This window comes from Ictalurus punctatus, chromosome 22, assembly GCF_001660625.3.
Source record: "Ictalurus punctatus breed USDA103 chromosome 22, Coco_2.0, whole genome shotgun sequence".
Classification (NCBI taxonomy): Eukaryota; Metazoa; Chordata; class Actinopteri; order Siluriformes; family Ictaluridae; genus Ictalurus; species Ictalurus punctatus.
The window spans coordinates 10,155,140-10,174,226 of NC_030437.2; the positions used below are offsets into that span (position 1 = coordinate 10,155,140).

Sequence of the window (19,087 nt, forward strand, 5' to 3'; positions counted from 1 at the left end):
GTTGTTTGCCCACAGATCACAGATTTGCATGCTTTTGCTTCAGTCGCTGAACCAGTTTGTCAACCTAAAGATAGCAGCACATATGACTAACTACAATCTATTCATCAACTTTGTCTGGGACATTTGAGATCAACAGTGTCATACAGGTACCTGGTGTAACCTGGTGTAATGCACAGCATAAAGGGAAGCATTAACAGAAGTAGTCTGTAACACAGGTATCTTATACATCTTAAGCTTTTTTGTGAGGATCCAAATGCTAATGGTATTGCAATGGCAGATGCAAAGAGTAAAAAGCACCGCTTTCAGATTGTTTTTTATAGAAAATCAGAATACACTTGCAATCGCGTGCCCTCAACTTATCTGCTGTACAAAGTGTATAAACAGAAATGCCTGGCAGCAAAACCCTCCCAGGAGATCAACTGTTTTGTAATGTTTTGCACTTGATATTTTGAGAAATTACACAGGACATCCTTCCACATCTTAGCCCCTGAAGTACTCAAAAAACCTACTGCAATACAACTACATTAAATTCAAGCTCAAAGCAACAGCAAATAGATGACACACAGACAACCTGAATAAAACTCCATATTTTTTATTATCTGTTACAACAACAAGCAGGTGAACTCCAGGGCCAGATTGCCCATGTACTTCTCAATCTACAATACATGATATTTACATCTGTTATAAACTTCACAAAATCACTGTAGTGACAATTCACATATACATACATACATACATACATACATACACACATATATATATATATATATATATATATATATATATATATATATATATATATATATATATATATATATATATATATATATGTTTATAAAAAGATCAGAAGTATTGACAAAACTCCAGGTATAAAAAACAGCTCAAAGTCTATGAGAAATTAAAACTGTGGTAAATTTAGTGCAAAGCTGGTACCAGTACAAAAATACTGCTGGCTGGTTCATATGGATTCAGTTTAAAAGCAGCGAGGTTACAGGTGTGTGTCTGCGATGGGAATGCGCCGGAGCTCAACGATCTGGGAGTTGGCCACGCTTGTGCCATCATGACTGCCGTGGATTGACTCGCTGTCACTCAGGTTTAGACAAGAACCTGTGGAGTTTGTCATATAAATAGTGTTAAGAGCTAATCATACAACATCCACGCACATACTCAGTGGCCACTTCATGGCAACTACACTACACAAAAGCTAGGCATCCCTGGATTCCCTATGATGCAACTTCTGCTTAAACCGATTTTCCACCATGTTGGATTTTGTCAAAACCAGTTTTTTTTTGTTAATTGTCCTACAGATTTTGTTCAATCATCACCACATTTGGCACATGTCATCTTCAGAGAAAGGCTCACCATCATTATCAAGAGAATTTTGAATACTCCAAATAGTTTGTCCTTAATGACTCTGACTAGTAAAGCCACCAAACAGGTTGTGAGGCTGTATCTCAGCAATGCCTTTGTGCACTGACACAAAACTTGGTAGGCAGCTTCAGGCTATGCAACAAATTTAGTGTAACAAAAAAGTTACAATAACATGTTAAAAATGCTTATATTTAATTGAGCTGTTTGCTACTCCCCCTCCAAATTTTGTCCAATCTTCACCAAATTGGGCTCACATCATCTTGAGACCTGTCTGAACAAAAGTTATAAAGAAAAATTTTCATATTCAAAACCATTCTCCTGTAACTCACTGGCAAATGCAACAATAAAAAACAGGATGTGAGGGTGTATCTCAGCAATGCAGATACATAAACATCACAAAAAATCTCCAGGATCATGAAACATATCTTCAGGACAACCTGAATGTACCCAAGAGGTTTCATGGCTGTGAAAACTTGTGGTCAAAAACTGTAACATCTAAAATTTTTTCCCTTATACCATTTGAAGAATTTGAGCTAAATTCACAGTTCATTTTTCTATAATTCCCCCAAGTATGCTGAAGTGAATGCACACTAACATCTGACATTCAAGTGTACTTCCTATTGACCATCTTGGATTTTGTCAAAAACTGTTTTTTCACTACTCTGCTGTTATATAAATCATGAGTGAAACTACATAGACTACATAAACTAGTGAAACTACATACATATCATGAGTGAAACTACAAATGACTCTTGAATCGCTTTGCATAAAGCTATGGCTCTTCTTTTCTCTGCTCTTCTTTGTGATTGCTTAGGCAACAATTGTATATTAAAAAAAAGATACACATTATTATTACATTAAATTAATATAGATTATATACAATATGATTAATATTATTACTCATGTGGCCCCTGACCTCTCAGAGGTTCGCTCTCAGTTAATGTATATTGTATATATTTCTAGTAAAAGTAACACAAATCTCACTACAGGTTAATTACATTATAACGCATGACGCTATAAATATTTCTACGGAGACATTGAATTGTGCATGTATCCTAACTAGACATGAATTATAGATAAAGTATTTTATGTAACTAGGATAGTAACAAAAATCACATATTGTTCTTGGTCTAAATTATTATCAGACTTCCTCAAGGCCAGTTCTCCAACTGTGAGAAGATGGTCTTTGCACGTATAAATAGATCATAGAAATTCTTAGAATACAGCTTTGTTGAGTTTGACAGTCTCCTCTCTCAATTAACTAAAGAAATAAACATGAAGGGGCATGCTGTTATTCAAACATTATCATTACATGACATGTGGTGTGATGTGGCCTGACACCAAGTGTTTTATTCCTCTTATACCACAGCAAATCACCAACACTAACAATTTTTCATTTATTAAAGAACATCATAGTTTTTAACTATTTATAGTTCCATCTGCAAAACAAGATCTATCATCATAAATTTTAGTATCTAATCATCCTGTTTCAAATATGTTTTAATATTTTGTTGCTTTTGATGATGACTTGGTGAAGCTTCTGACATGACTGTTAGAACAGAGTTTATATAAAACTGATAATAGAATGGTCTAAAAGCTGTAAAGCTTTCAACACCAGCTAAATTGGCTGATCAGTTAAGCAAATCTTTGCATGAGGGCTCATGCAGAGAGATAGAAACAGGGCATACAACTTTATTTGAATATTAACATGAAAGATGTGCAATTTTAGAAGCTTTGTGATATATGACCTTTATGAAATTATTCATTTCAGGTCAAAAACATTTCAGGTCTTGCTTTCAACACATATTTATTTAGCAGACTTGGAGAAATAATTTGGATGGGGTTGCTGGATTAACCATTGAAAAGGTAAAGCCTGATTTCCTCCAGGCCACTCAATCAAATGGCTCCTTGATTTTCAGGCAGCAGTCATCTTTAACTGGGGCTAAATGCACTTCAAATGATGAACTGGTGAAAGGTCAAGCTGCTAACTGGCATTAAGAAACATTTAGTCTTTGCAATTTTGTTAACATTGTACATTAAAATATGCATAAACAGTTTTAGTAACCAGAAATAAATACTGTGTACATCCTGAGCTAAAATTAAATGTGCACATACTCAGTTATAAAGGCTTATTATCCTGCTGGGCAAAGTGTAATTACTCCATTATGGGGAAATAGTGAAGCTGAACCATAATATATCACAGAGTTGCACAGTATCCCATTAATCTAATAAATTACTGAAGGCAGACCCCCACTGACTTTCATACTGGCTAAACTGAAAGTCAACACAAGATTTATTTACTAAGAGGAGTACTCTAACATATCAGCAACACTGCAGAGGCAAAGAGAGAATAACCCTGATGTCAAATGTTATTCAAAAAGTAAAATACGACAATGTAGTATGTGATGTTTTTAAAGGAAATCATACCGGTCTTTAAGGCAAATATAAGGTCATCAAACTCCTGGGACTCCTCATCTTGGACGAGAGTTGTGTTAACGAAGCCACCTTCAGGGGGGTAAGTGCCACTCTGAGGGGCCTCTTTAAACACACTGCTGGGTTCAATACTAGGCCGTAAAGAAGCTCTCTCCCAGTCTGCCGAGATCTGGAGCAGAAGGAAAATGCAAACATACGATCTATTAACCCTCCTGTTATGTTCTGTCTCCAGGTACAGCATTAAGGGTTGCAGACCACACCATCAACTAAATGGCATTTAGAGTGTTTATAAAACATAAACACAAGAAGAAGTAAGAACCATTTTACAGCTACCTATCAGCAGAGTGAGAACTACTGGGTGTACACACTGCCTCTGCCAGTTATGTGAGCGATCAGTGTTGTGAAGTGAATAGAGAATGAGTTCTCTCTATGAGTCTCTATATATTGATGACTTCACTTCTACTTGTCACACTAAGGAAGTGGCAGCATTGGCAGTAAATGAGGCAAAAGCCACTCCACTTGTTCCATGTCCCAGGCACCAGTAAGTGAATAACATAATCAGGACAGCTTGTCCAAAGCTAAGCAAATTAGGCACTGCCATATTTATTATATCCTTTCATAATGGCTAAACAGAAAGCTAGCCCTCAACTCCACCACCCATCACAGTGGCTTCTCTCTAAGCTGGATACGATAACCTAGAGTTTTGTACTTTTATGAATGGAACAGGATTAGTCAGGCTTTCAAGTCTAATCTACCGTTTTAGACTAGCTATTTGAACCAAGTCTGGATACCTGTATTATGATGCTGCAATATACCACCAAAGATTTCATTCACATAGCACTTTAATACCTGTTAGAATTTCAGACTATAACATATAATAATATAATGCGCTTTTTTTTCAAAGCTTTGTCTTCATAATTCACAATTCTGTAAAGGAAAAATAAAATAATTCAGTAAAGGGAAAATGAAATAATTCAGTGAGGGAAGGTTGCTTCTTTACTTTTATTTTTGAGTAATCTTATGATTTTAGCAGCTTCGATTCCCTAGAGATTTACAGTAAAGGACTCTGTGTGTGTGTGTGTGTGCGTGTGTGCGTGTGTTTTCATGTTCTGAAAGCAAACAAAATTCCAGCATGCCGAGAGGCACTTCCTGAGAAGTGATAAATAGGTGTCTGATGACACAAACACATAGACAGACACTTTGGCGCTTAGATCATTTAACTTTTCTGATAAAATCTGCACTGTAAATAACATGCAACTGAAATCAGAACAAACTGAAAATGAAAGCTGAGGGAAATCCCCAAGGTTTTCTGTCACTGCTAGGAAAATGACAGAGAATAAGGAGGCTCATTTAACCAATGCTAATATTGTAGTGACAGTGTGTCATTGCATAGTTAAATTCTGGTTGAAAACGAAGGGTTAAAATCGTGACACAGAAAGGAAAATGATCTAATCAGGATTTTTTTTTTGCTCTGTAGTGACAGAATAGATGCCAAAGTAGCTCACCCACTGATTAGGACTTCAGGACCTGGATAAAAGGAATTGCGTGTGCAATTTACCAGCAACATAATTAAAAAATTAAACTGAAATCAACAAATCACATAGCAATCAAGACCTTCTGGGTGGCTGAGGTATTGAGTAACTCAATCACACATTTTACATAGAGCCGATTGCTGAGTCAGATATCTGGTCAACAAATTTAACTAACCATTTTAGTGTGTATCCAATAAAACAGCCGGTGTCCAGCTGTATTTTGGATAATGGACTGTTGTCCGTGGTAGTAAAATCGAAATAATTAGCCATGGTCAATCAGTGCCATTACTGGTAAGTAATTTTTGCAATTCTATAAATAGTAATATAAATATATTTCATTATATCCATTAAATTGAATGATAAATGAATTCGCACACCTCCTCCATGGCACTGATGAGGTTTTGTGTAGACTTGCTGATCTCTCCTCCCCCCACTGTGGCTGCGCCGCTGCTCTGAAACACTCCGTCGGCACTGTCATGGCCGTTCATCTCCACTGTGTAAGTAGCCTTGGCAGGCCAGCACAGCTGGTTATGCATGAGGAAGTAGACCGCAAACACGTACAGGCCCTGCGGACACAAAGTAACGGATTAAAATGTGCAAAGCAGTGAAAATTTTTTAATACTTATTTTAAAGACTTCCCTTAAAGATCCTATAAGCTTGTCTACAGTAATAACTTCAGTATATACACAATTCTGAGCATTGACACAGAGTTAACTAGTTAAACTACATCTTATGGTGCATAGTTTATTTCACAAAGTCACTGTAAATCGTCTTCAAAAGACCATCTGTGGAACGGTCCATATTTGCCTTCCAGCTAGAGAGCAAAGACTGCAAATCACACAGTCAGGAAATTCCTCACGCAAGATTTTGCAACAGAATGACGTCATTCCCATCAGCATGACATAATAGTTAGTTGGGAAGGTCATGGTTTGCACATCATTTTAGACAGTAGCACTGAACTGATAATCAGGCAGCTCATGCAGGTGCAAAATACCTCACTACCACTAAACATCAGAGCACAAACCCAGTCCATGAAAGATGTAAGGCAAAATGGGCTATGGGCTCAAATGTACTGTATATGATGAATATAAAAGATGTTGCAAGAGATGTCCCATGAAGCTGTTACAGAACAATGTACAATTGAACAATTCCTGGTAGCCTTGATCTTCAATTGCATTTTTCCACCTTTATTGTTAATAAGTACAGCAACTTGTTCAGCTCACTCCAGATTCTTTAGCTTCTACTAGGAACCCTCTTTGATAGAGAAAGGCTCTATAGCATATATGGTTGAATTTAAAGTAACGACAGACAAAGTAGTTTTAGTCTTGGCACAGAGAGTATGGTATGGCCTATACTCTTAAGGTTCTTGTAGTTCTTTGGATATTTTATGAAGTTTCTTAGCTTCGTAAAAAAGTTCTACAGGAACCCTCTCCGATAGAATGTTTGAGGAGCAATTTCTAAGAGTGTAGGATGTCTTAAAATGTGCTCTACTGAGTGCCCAGTTAAAGCACTGAAAACACATCAAACAGCTAATATTTAATATCACTAGATAGACTTTCTCCTGGTGGAAACAATGGCCTGATACTAATAGCAGGTATATTTTGGCTGCTGATTTTCAACTGATGTATTTCCCCCCAAGAATCAGCAACCATTAAGATTTTTCTCACCAACACATAATAGGATACTATTTTCTTCTTTCCAGCCCAGGAAAGACAAACACACAGGTGTGTATGTCCTCACAAATGAGGGGCTAGGTAATCCAGAGCGAATACATTTGTAGCCCTGCATTATCCCATTTTACTGGACCATAAATCGCTGCTAAGTTCTGCTGAATGGTGTATGATGAGGTGAGTGGAGCATAATCAAAGGTCCTTTCCAAGCAAATTAGCACACAAATGACTAGAGGCTATCACTGCATGCTTAATTACCCTTGTGTGTCATCTAACCAAGTCTCCAGATCCAGCTGATGGGTCAGTGAGTACAGAAACGGGACACAAAAGGAACTTTTATAGGAAGAGTAAGAGACAATCGAGATCGATTGAGTAAGAGGGACTTATACAATAAGGTAAATTAATGAATGACCAAACAAGAAGATAAACGTGTATTGCTAACTTAATACCAATACTGTAATAAACATATCCTTTTGACACAGTGCTCACGTCAGTAATAACAGGATGAGTAGCACAATGAAGATGGAACTATGGATCTATTCGAGCCCAAAAATAGGAAAGGAAATCTAATTGTGGCCACGTGCTCCATCACTCACAATCCTGATTTATGCTGGTAATGAACCATGCTGCAGAGTTTACTGACAAAGCAAAGAGTGTGGCCATGTAAATAGTACCACGACAATTTAATTATCTTCATATTTATCACGAGACATTTTCCGTCCTGGATCTGGCCATAAGTGTTGAAACAGAGATGGAAATGTGGTGTGGACATGCGATTTTGTTCTGTCAGGGCCAAATTTGCTAATGAGATACTGTGAGGGAAAAACAGATGTATTGCAACCTGCATCTGTGCCCTTTACTACCACTTTGATTAATTAAAGGCTCAGGAATGCGTATACATTTTTTAAAATGACTATTTCCTGTTTTAATCGAAACACATTCACATCCCATTATTGCTAAAAACAGATAAACCACGAAGAAATATTAACAGAAAAAGCAAACACAACGCACATACATGTTACAAAAACGATTATTTCAAGCAAAAAAATTACTCCATTCAAGTTCTTGTCACTGACCAAGAAAGAATAACAGACTGTATAGTCATGTGTATACTTTCTTCTGTACTCACATCAACATGACACACAAAACACTTGGCACAAAATCGTAGGTGCTCTTTCGTGAAAGCCTAAACACTAACAGACAGAACAGCACCATTAAACAACTTACTACAGTTAACGCAACGGGGACACAACAAAGACCAACAAGATCAACATGGAAAATCGGCGTCACGGAAAAAAAGCGTCCATGAAAAGAGAGGGGAAGTGAAGTGAAGATTATTGAAAACAGACTCAAACTGCTACAATGGCAGCAAGAAAAGCAACTGAAAAATACAAATGTGGCAAAGCTGCTGAAAGGTTGAAATGCCTCTAACATAGGTATACTGCAAATTAATCCTTTAACACGTCAAAGATAAATGGTTTGACTTCAGTCTGTTTTGAGTGTTTGCGCAGCAGCTTGATCTATATTTTTAATCACTACATTCCTCATATTTCAGTCCACCCAGTGCATGTGTCTGTTTAGTCATCCATGCAGACATTTTGCATGTGTAGGTTTAAGAAAACTGCCAGACAAGACAAAACAAATGTGCTGGTATACACGGATCAGCCTTAACATTAAAACCACCTGCCTAATATTGTGTAGGTCCCGATTGTGCTGCCAAAAGTCTGAGCTCTGACTCATGTTATGGCTTAATGGTGTAGTTTTGCTTTCAGCATCATTGCTGCAGCCCTCTGCATACTGGTATGCTTTTTGATAGAGCTGTACAACAAGCTATTACTATTTGAAATTCTGTACTAGAAAATCATGGATTCACATAGCATGGTGTAAATAAAATTATTAATATATACGTATATTACATTATGTTTACATACACTTGATCTAAAAGTGGAAGAATATTAAAAAAAAATTGTTGAATGTAAATTAGGTTTGTAGGTGTTAGTATACTTAGAACCTATTATGCATCATTTTCTGCCCTCTGTCCCAAAGCAATCTCAGAGTAAACCTGGACTCATCCATCCCAAAATCTGATAAACCTGCATTTATAGATGGACACCATCTGTCTCCATCTGGGGTGTGTGTGTGTGTGTGTGTGTGTGTGTGTGTGTGTGTGTGTGCGCGCAAAAAAACAGGTTGGTATAAAAATAATTATCGCTTTTTGAACATGATCAAGTGTCTGACTTATTAATTATGAGTACATTCATCAAAAATGTTCCATGTAAACTTCCATGAGTTTACCCAGGTCATATTTATCAACAGGATGAGTGAGAGGCCCAGGGCAGCATCCCATAATACCACAATGCTGATCAGTTCCCTTTGTGATAAAGGCACAGTGCATTCACATCTGCTCATTAGGTTGTGTGCTCTTAATTTACTTTATCACTTCATAAAATAGCCAGCTGGTAAACATTATAAGATGTTTCAAAGACGTTGTGCAATAAAGAATGAAGCATTTATGGCACACTCACTGCCTCACATTTACCCGGCTGATAATTAATCAACACCTTCTGAACAATCAGAATCAATAAGGTTATAAATAACTTTTAATACCTGTTTTTTTTGTGATTAGCTAATGATCAGTCAAAATGAATTACAAACTCACATCATGAAGCGTTACCAAATAACAGACATACAATAAAGACAGCTTCTTGTAATATAACAAATAACAAACAGTGTCTACAGTATTCTTTAACCACTCCTCTAAACCCTACTAACCCAATAATATTAGAATAATATTAGTTGCCTTGTTCGTTACTGTAGCTTTATCAATGCCTTTTTTAAGTGTATTTTCTAATTAATGAACTGAAGTGCTCTAATACAGATCTGGGTCAAATACTTTGCTTTTTAGGTAATCATTAGTGATGGATAAATCTCCCTTGACACGCTCTGTCTCCAGATGCACGGTGTCCGAATGAGGCATGAGAAAAGAATGCATGAAAAATTAAGAAATAGGATTGTAAAAAAAAAAAGAAAAAAAAAAAAGAAGAAGGGTGACAGATGTTGGCATTCTGTTTCTGATGGTGAAGATTATCAGACTCACTTTTATATAGTTTGTTTGACCTGTCTATTGGTCGTTTGCCAGCCTAATCTGTGTATATAGTCATTGCTTTATATTGTATCTTTGTTGCAGTCTTGCATGTGCTTGCATGACATCATATTTAAAACCATGGACCAATTTTATTTGATCAAATATTTAAATTGTATGATGGGAATTTTTTAGATACTGATTAGAGGGCTGTAAAGAAGAACATGCCATTTCAGCATAGGTCTTATCATCCTCCTCTTTCTGAAACTCACCTGTAGATACTGCTGACAACTGCTTAAATCGACTTACTCCTTATATAAGGATTATTGCAAAACTCACTCTCAGTGTGCAGTAGCTTAAGGAATCAATATTATGTAAGAGTCCTCAGTGGGGCACAGAAAAATCGATAGGCTAAAAGATGTAAGGAGGTATTTTGGCTACTTAGTTCTGATATAGGCCAGGTTTAAATGAGTTTGCACATGTAGTCTCAATGATAGGGACAATTTGTTCACAGTGTTTTACTGGTGGTTTGCAGTTCAATCAGGTGTTGACAAATACTATGTCTTATCAGTCTACCCTATAGTACTGTATAGTAATAATTCTTCTCAAATATGACATTGTGCAGAATGCTTTATCAGCTGGGGCTTGGTACCAATGCTAAAATTAATACAGATAAGATAAACTGATAAGATAAGAATGAACTTTTACAAACTTAAAGATATCGACGGCCTGTCAATCTGTGAACTACACAACAAAAATAATTTCCCAGCTCATCCAAAATAAATAAATAAATAAAATTAAGAGAACAACTAGACTTACCAGTCTTCGAAAAAGAAAGCAATTAGGCAGGCTTACTTTAAAAAAAAAAAAAAAAATGTTTTTTTTTTTTTTTTTTACATGTACCCTTAACATGTGAAGTGAAAAATAAGCATTGAAAAGATCACTGGTGGCTTAATATGGATAAACACAGTTACAGGTGAGTGAATGACAACCCGACAAAGTTAAAGGGCAACAGGTGGCTAAGAACAGCTTGTTCCTTGCTTATAATGGATTATGGATAACACTTACCAACAAGATGTTGAAAATGACAAGGAGAATAAGCATCCAGAGATATCTGTACGCCATGTGCAGGCCAGCCCACAGACACACCATTGAGACCAAGGCATACATGTACAACACCATGGGAACCTCTGGAGAACAGAAGCCAAGACACACTTGTAAACAAACACAAAGAAACACTTGACAAGTCAGCATGCAATACAGGAAAAACAGGCTCACTGCTTTGTGCAGCAAACTGGCCTGGAATACCCTAGCATGTCAAATTTTCCATAGTATCCAACATCCTCTGCTTTGGCAAAGTAGATGAGTGGGTATTTTTATGGTCCTGGGACTGATGCCCAAGATGGCTGGCAAGGCAAGTGAATTTATTAAGAGAGTCTTAATTAGAAGCCTTTACTCAAGAGCTGTGAGGCTTGGCCCAATGTGGACAATCAACTGCATTTTGGGGAGTCTTTCAAGCAAATGATTACATCTTCAATTGGTCTTAGTGAAGGTAAGCTGAAAGCTTGTGAATCATGCCATACTTGTTAAAGATCAAAAACACATTTGTATAAAGTAAAAAATATATATATATTTTATATATATTTTAAATTATTGCCATTATAACACAACATCAGCACTTAGTTTCCTACAAAATTGTGCACCTTTGCATCTTAGAGTTTTAACTGGAGGTCAAGATATTGGTGGGTTGAACCTTGTCTGACATCATGTTTGTTATCTTAAGCCTCTTCACTAAACAGCCCCACTTAGCGACTCACAGTGACCTGATGACTTGGATACGGTGTGACACAGACTACGTGCAAAGGCACACTTTGAATGATCAATCATGACATTAGTACATGCACGTCCGCCACTAAATACCACTACCCTTACCTGTAGTAACCTCTGGCCAAAAACCTGCAATCAATGTATTATATCCATGTTACTTCACACCCAATATGGACTTGGAGGACCTATGGGATAATGTTGTGATAATGTTGATTGGGCCATAGTTATATGAGTTCTGGCCTACCTCACCTTCCTGACGTACTCCTTGAACATTGTTTTATATGTCAATTTAATGACAGAATAAAGTGAATACTACAGTGCCACTAATTACATTCTCCCCCTCATTAAAAATCCCAACAACATAACAACACTTAATACCACAGAATAATGACAACCCCATGAACAATGTCCACAAAAACCACTTTGACCCTTATTTGAATTGGAACACCTCCCTTACTTCCATTAATTTGCAATGTATTGCATTTGAAACCTTCTGAAAACTCAAAATAGGTTGTGTTTGCACATCAATGGCTTCCTTTGATGAATGAGGTTCAAATATTCAAAGTGCAAAGCTGCTTGAGTGAAAATTCACTATTTAACTGTTCATGGTACATCTGTTCTTAGTCACTGTCCAAAAAACCCTCACTGTTTCAAGATGTCTAAAGCTTAGTAGCTTAAAGCTGTTGGTTATCAGTGGAATAACAGCACAGTCTATTCCCATGTAATCTATCATGATGAACTCTAATGAAAAAAATAAATTAAAACAGTGGTTCACTTGTTACACCAACTGCATCCCAAATTAGGAACACCAATGCCTTATCCTAGCATGTGTGTCATACTCAAAATCCAAAGTCAACTATTCAATCAGCATGGAAAATATGTTAGTCCATTCCCGTCGCTAATGTACATACAGTGCATCCGGAAAGTATTGTTCTGCCTTATGGGGTATTGTTTGTAGAATTTTGAGGAAAATAATGAATTTAATCCATTTTGGAATAAGGCTGTAACATAACAAAATGTGGAAAAAGTGAAGCGCTGTGAATACTTTCTGGATGCACTGTACATGCATCCCAAAACAGCAACTGCCATTAGAAATGACTTTCATCTGGAAAAAAGAATCTGAGAGGAACCTGCCATTTGCAATAACATTAGGAACCACTTATGCTTCTTTCAGAACACAGTGCCATATGCTTTGGTAATAGCTGTATTTCTCAGCTAATTCAACAGCATTAAGATCCGTCGGGTTGGCGGGAACAGGTTGGAAAACTTTGATCATAATCGAGCCTGAAGTACATGTTAACTCTAATGATAGACTAATTCATACAGTGCTTTCCAATTGGAAGTTAGCTTTTTAGGTAGGCAGCATTTCTGTGGTCATGAGATAAAGACTATCCTAATGGAAAGGCAGCTACCCACTGATGTGCCTAATCTGAAAGAAGAACTGAAAAAAATCTGAAAGAAATCTGAAAGAAATCATTTATCTCTCTTGGTGTAGGTAATCCAATAATTTTGTTTACCAGAGTTCTTTGAAAGTTTGTGGTGGACCAACCTATTGCTTTCAATGACGAGTATGTTGAACATATGTACAACATGTAAGTGACTGGCTTGTTTCCAGATAGCTAACATAACATTTATGAAACTAGTAGTAAGAATGATTAAGTAAACATTGTCTAATTTTTGTTCTGTCTCTGTCTCTAAGGACTGGGTGATATACTGGGTGTACCTAGATGTGAAACGTAGGTCACACATTCCTCACTTGACAGAGAACACAGGCTGCAAAAGTCAATGTTTACCCACTGGGCTAGTACAGAAGTGTTACTTCCATTGCTCTGATGCGCCTCTCTTCCTCTGTTTATGTCAATCATCCTGCAAACTGTTTTCTTCCACAAAACTTTGACCCACCTCTTTCCATCACCCTTTTCTCTTCCCCTCATCCTCCTTTTCTTGCTTTCCTTACCGTTTCACCAAAATAATCTCTTCTTCCCTAGCTCATCGCCTACCCTTGCTTGCCATCCCTATAAGTACATTCCTTTCTTTTGGTCAGGAATTGGCCTCTGCCTCTGAGCAGCATGCTCCCAAAACCCTGAGGAGTAATCTCTCTACACAGACAGAACAGACCCGAGAGCTGCCGCTTAAAAGAAAAACATGTTTACCCATGAGACTTCATGCTTACATGATCTGCTCTACAAGTTATCTATAAATCTCTTCTCAATAGCAGTATTACAGATTCTTTCTTTACTAAGAATGGGAACTTCTGTAGGAGGGAGTGGAGGAAGAACTGTGTGATCAGGCAAGTGTAGTGAAAAGGTTTTCCTAAATAAAACAGGATGTTTTTCAAAAGAACTGCACGCCATTTAATCCATGACTTTAGTTTTTTTAGTTATATGAAGAAAGGCATTAGTGAATAGAATGACATCTGCAAAAGAAGTAATGCACATACTCTACTGCACACTTCATTCAGATTTCAGATTAAGCTCAGCCTGAAATGTGTCTGGGTTATATAATCTTCTATGATATTAAATGCTGATGTGTTATTACCAGAACAGGAAGAAGTGGTAGGAAGAACTGGAGGAAGAAGTTCTGGTAAGTAATACGCAAGAAAAGTTGGAGGTTAGCAAGTGTAGAAGAACAACCAAGATAAGGATTCCAGCGATTCTCTTCCTGCGATGAACAATTACTCTGATCTGTCTGTTTGGTTACGTGAGCTGAATGGATGTGGCATTTGGACATCCTGCTCCTCTTCCTAGGCCGGGCATTTAGGGAGTGTTCTTGGCGGCAAAAGATTTCTGAGCAGATGTTTCATACACCGTGTTCCCTAGGCCCTGTTGTTTATCTGGTGTAAACTAATAACACACTGCTGAAGTGTTATGCAAAACATGAAATGCAGGGTCACGCAAAAGTCATCTTCTCAAGATCAAGATCCATGATCAACAATGCGTCATGTGCCTGCAATGAACTTGAAAGATTGTCTTCAGTGCATAGTCCTAAAACTTGTGTTCCAGAAAAAGTGCAAGGTACAATGAGGCTCAAAAATAATAATAAAAAATTATGCCATCAAGGATATATAATGATGACAACTCGTCCTGACAACTGAACAGTAAACATTAGATTTTTTTCCATTTTTGCTTCAGTTACTTTGTATATCTCCATCCACTCTGAGCTCTTATTGCTCTTGTTCTGTTTACTGCGTTTGTGGTAAAAGCTAATGACTGAACATGTTAAAGATGCAATAGATTACGTGAATGTTCTATACTAAAGCAGCCAATGATTCCTCTGTTGACTTGTTGGCTTTTCCTTTTCCATTTTGCTGCTACCATACAAGGAAATCAATAAAATCAACTACACTGAAACGGCATTATATAACAACTTCATTTAGTGAGTGATACAAACACTTAAATGGGTTCGTAAAAGCATAATGGTTGAGTAATTTCAAACAGATGGTGTTCTGAGCACTAGAAGACAAACAGACTAGATAGAATATAGCAACACATGGCTTTGGCTTGAATGTGTCTTAAGCAATCAAAAATTTAAATGCCTGACCTGAGAGTCAAATGTCTATATTTATAGCTGTTTGAGAGCTGAGTTTAATGCTAAAGCCAAAGTTGTGTAAAAAAAGTAACCAACCTTTACACAAGGAATACATAAAAACTGAGTCAATTTAGCTTTAATCACATCAAAATGAATCTAAAACTATATAAGAGTATGAATATTTAAGCTAGCAGCTAGGGAAACAACCTTCACCACTTTACATTGCTTAAGCGCTTTCATTCTTTTCCTCTCTCATATACCTGCAAATGTTAGTCGTTACTGTAAATCCAGATAAGAGCAGTTTCAGTTCAAAGTACAATTACAGTCATAAAAACACAGACATGTTCTTTGCTTGCTATCAAAAATGGTCTACTCTATCAAAAATGCCCTTTTATTCAGATAGATATCTAGCCATAAACACTGTCTTGGTTACCGGATTCTGCTTACATAACTGTAATAGCAGTTAATAGCATTACAAGTATTTTCTTTGTAAAACACAGCAGGGACAGTAAGGTTGGGGGTATGTAGGGTAACTCTGGCTTAGACGGCCTCCTGGCTTGTTAGCACCTGAAACTACATCCAGCAATCTGATCTGATCTGACGTCAGAAGTTAGGTCAGTCCACAGGTTATTTGCATCCAAAGCAGGTACAGCTGAAAAGAACTTTCAGTATGTTCCTCTTTATCAGATGAAGGCTTGCTGTTTCAGGTAAGGAATGCAACAGATGCAAGAGCCGCGCTAGATTTCATCAGCTGTTGTACATTCATTATCAAGACCATTCAGCAGGATAGTGTGAAGAATCTATAGATAAGTACATGAACCGCAGTAAATCATAAGTTATACTCATATCTTGTACCAAAGTATGGAATGAGGAAGAAATTTGAGAAATTGGTGCGAATCCAAAGCATGTCAGCTCATCTGACAGAGGCGGCAGAATAAATTCCAGAGTATAAAGGAGAATCTGTTCAGATCCAATCATCATCAGTGGGAATGCACCCTGGATGGGATACCAGTCTATCACAGGGCACCTTGCATACACACATACACATACACATTCACTTATACCTACAGGAAATTTTGAAAAGTCAATCAGCCTATCAGCATGTTTTTTTTTTTTTTTTTTTTTTTTAAATAGATTGGAGGAAATCCACACAGACATGGGGAAAACATGCCCAAACACAGTAATTTATTCTCAAGTTTGAAGCTGGAGCTCTGAGGTGGCAACACAAATCACTACACCATTGTGCCACCCCAGATCCAAACAAATATATCAATGCATCACCTAGCAACAGGACAAAAACCAGAAAACTATAATGCCCTTGTGTCCTCAAACCATTTGGGTATGCATCTCACTTTCTGAAGACAAGACAGAAGGCAATACATCTCTAAAAGCCTTGCATTAAATGCTGAGCATTTCCAAGGAAGATACACATTTATGTATTTATCTACAGTATGTGCACTTTTCAGTAACTATTCATTGATTTCTAATTATTCCATCTAAGTATGTAGTACACTTTATTCATGCATTATTCATGAACTTATTATTAATTTGAAATCCGTTTGTGTCACTTCCTCATAACACCACAGATGATGAATTTTCTATCTACTTTTATGGTTTTAATGGTTCTTTATTTTGAACACTAGCCCACACACTGGAAGAACGCCCAACTCTGGTGTGATGACTAAAAGGGCCATTAGATAACAGTACTCCACATACAGAACACTGGCTGCAGTTATAATGGAAATGGATCATATGGTGATCAACATGCATGTTCATTCCGTAAACTAGAGCTAATTACACTTAACCCTTTTTCAATCTTCAGTCATATGGCTACTTGTTATCAATTTTATGCTATTATTACAAAGGACAGGATGCTTGTAGGCCATTACAAGCTAAAGAAGTTGTGAAAAAAAATCACCAGAAAATCAATACTTGCAGTAAACATCAGCAAAAGTTTCTAGCATGCCATGCATCAATTCACGCAATCAAACCTTTCTGCTTCTTTGTTTGCTTTAGGAGCTACAGCAAGCTGCAGATCATTACAGAAGCCTAGACATAAACAAACAACTCAAAGATAGGGTGAGCATTTGCTGCTAGTCTAGGGTGCTTCCAGGAAACATCTTCTATGTTTTTTAAGCTCTCCACTTTCACTCTAAACCGCAAATTAAATCTTTAAATAGGGCTGTCATACAGTAATTATTTCCACAGAGAGTTCCCAAAGAACATCCCTTCCCAAAGGCTAGATCACTGCTCAGTTATGGAGAAGCTGTTTTGAGGGTAAAGAAGGTTTGGAATGGTGGATTATCAGCACATCTCAAGGGTAAAGCTGCTCTTTCAACAGTTTTCAATAGTACAGGGCACATCGAGCAGCCTTGGCTCAAGCTCTCTGCACGTTTTAGAGTGTGATGATTAAGAAGAAGAGGGAAGCACACAGGTTGCCCTGACCACAAGCTTTCCTACTTCTGCATGTGAGATGGCAGTATGCTGTGGAGCGATGAGCCAGCTGTGCTGCCTCTGAGGGGGAGGCTGAGTCAACTACTGACCTAGTCACTGCAGACAGAAGGGTGTCTGGAAGCATCTGTGCATTAGGATCTGAGAATAATTTATCCCTTTTGTTCTCCTCAAGCTGATTCTTTTATGTGAAACAATGCCTAAAAATACGTTTTCCAACAGGAAGCTTTAGTCATTTAATTTAATTTGTATAACAAACATGAACAATCTTTATATTGCAGAATTTTGTACAGTCAAAATGTGATATGACCCTTTTTAAACACTTGGAGTACGTAGAAGTGAACACACTTGCGTCTAAGCATGTAAGTTTTGTCTGGCTATTTCAGTATATATTGTTTGTATTGCTAATAAATACTATGAGGATACAATATATTATTCGGTCATTTTGTGCTCAAAATGTGCTTAAAACAGATGTCCTAGGTCAGCGTTGAAAAAAATGGCAAACATGACAAAGTAATATCTAAATACCTAAATCTGTTCTGGCTTGAAGAATAATCAAACACAACTGTTTGTATGCAGGCTCAGAGGTTTTGAGGTCTTGCCAACTGTTTAGGGGCTTTGAGGTCTTGCCTCAAAAAGCATGTGCAAAGCATTCACAGTGACAGGTCTGTAGTCCACTCTTAAAATAGCTGTATGGTTATGGATTAGCCACATGTAGTGTTATTATTACTGAGAAAGCTAAGAGCACGGCAGCCCTATTGACGAATATAAACAAGGATTAATACTTCCTGAAGGGCAAGCATTGTTTCATGGGTTAGTTTGTTAAGAAATGCTCTTACGTGCTCTTATCTAAGATATATTATTTTATAATAATACAAGCAAATACAAGAAAATATATAATACAGGGGATATAAAAGGCTACTAATAATGGTGACCAACATGATCAAGGACGATTTTCTTATTTTCTCATTTGTAAGTCACTTTGGATAAAAGTGTCTGCTAAATGAATAAATGTAAATGTAAATGATAACAGTGTTGAATGAAAAGGTAGTTTTAACCTGGGCTTTAATGTATTTAGCTATCTAAATATCATTAAATAGCATTTACACATAACATATACAATGCATATTTATATACAAATGTAGACAAATATAATAAATATCTGATTGGATAATTGCATGAATAAGCGGGGA

At 37.1% G+C, this 19,087-nt stretch overlaps 1 protein-coding gene across 1 annotated transcript in view; it reads right to left on the bottom strand.

Moving 5' to 3' along the window:
• Positions 1-576: 576 nt before the first annotated feature.
• adgrv1 (adhesion G protein-coupled receptor V1) overlaps positions 577-19,087 on the bottom strand; it is a 132,206-nt gene continuing 113,695 nt past the window's right edge. Inside the window, exons 87-90 of the mRNA XM_017452534.3 lie at positions 11,157-11,278; positions 5,714-5,902; positions 3,799-3,973; positions 577-1,107 (exon numbers count right to left, since the gene is read on the bottom strand). Coding sequence (XP_017308023.2) covers positions 989-1,107; positions 3,799-3,973; positions 5,714-5,902; positions 11,157-11,278 — 605 coding nt within the window. The 3' untranslated portion in view covers positions 577-988. The remainder of the gene's footprint in view (positions 1,108-3,798; positions 3,974-5,713; positions 5,903-11,156; positions 11,279-19,087) is intronic.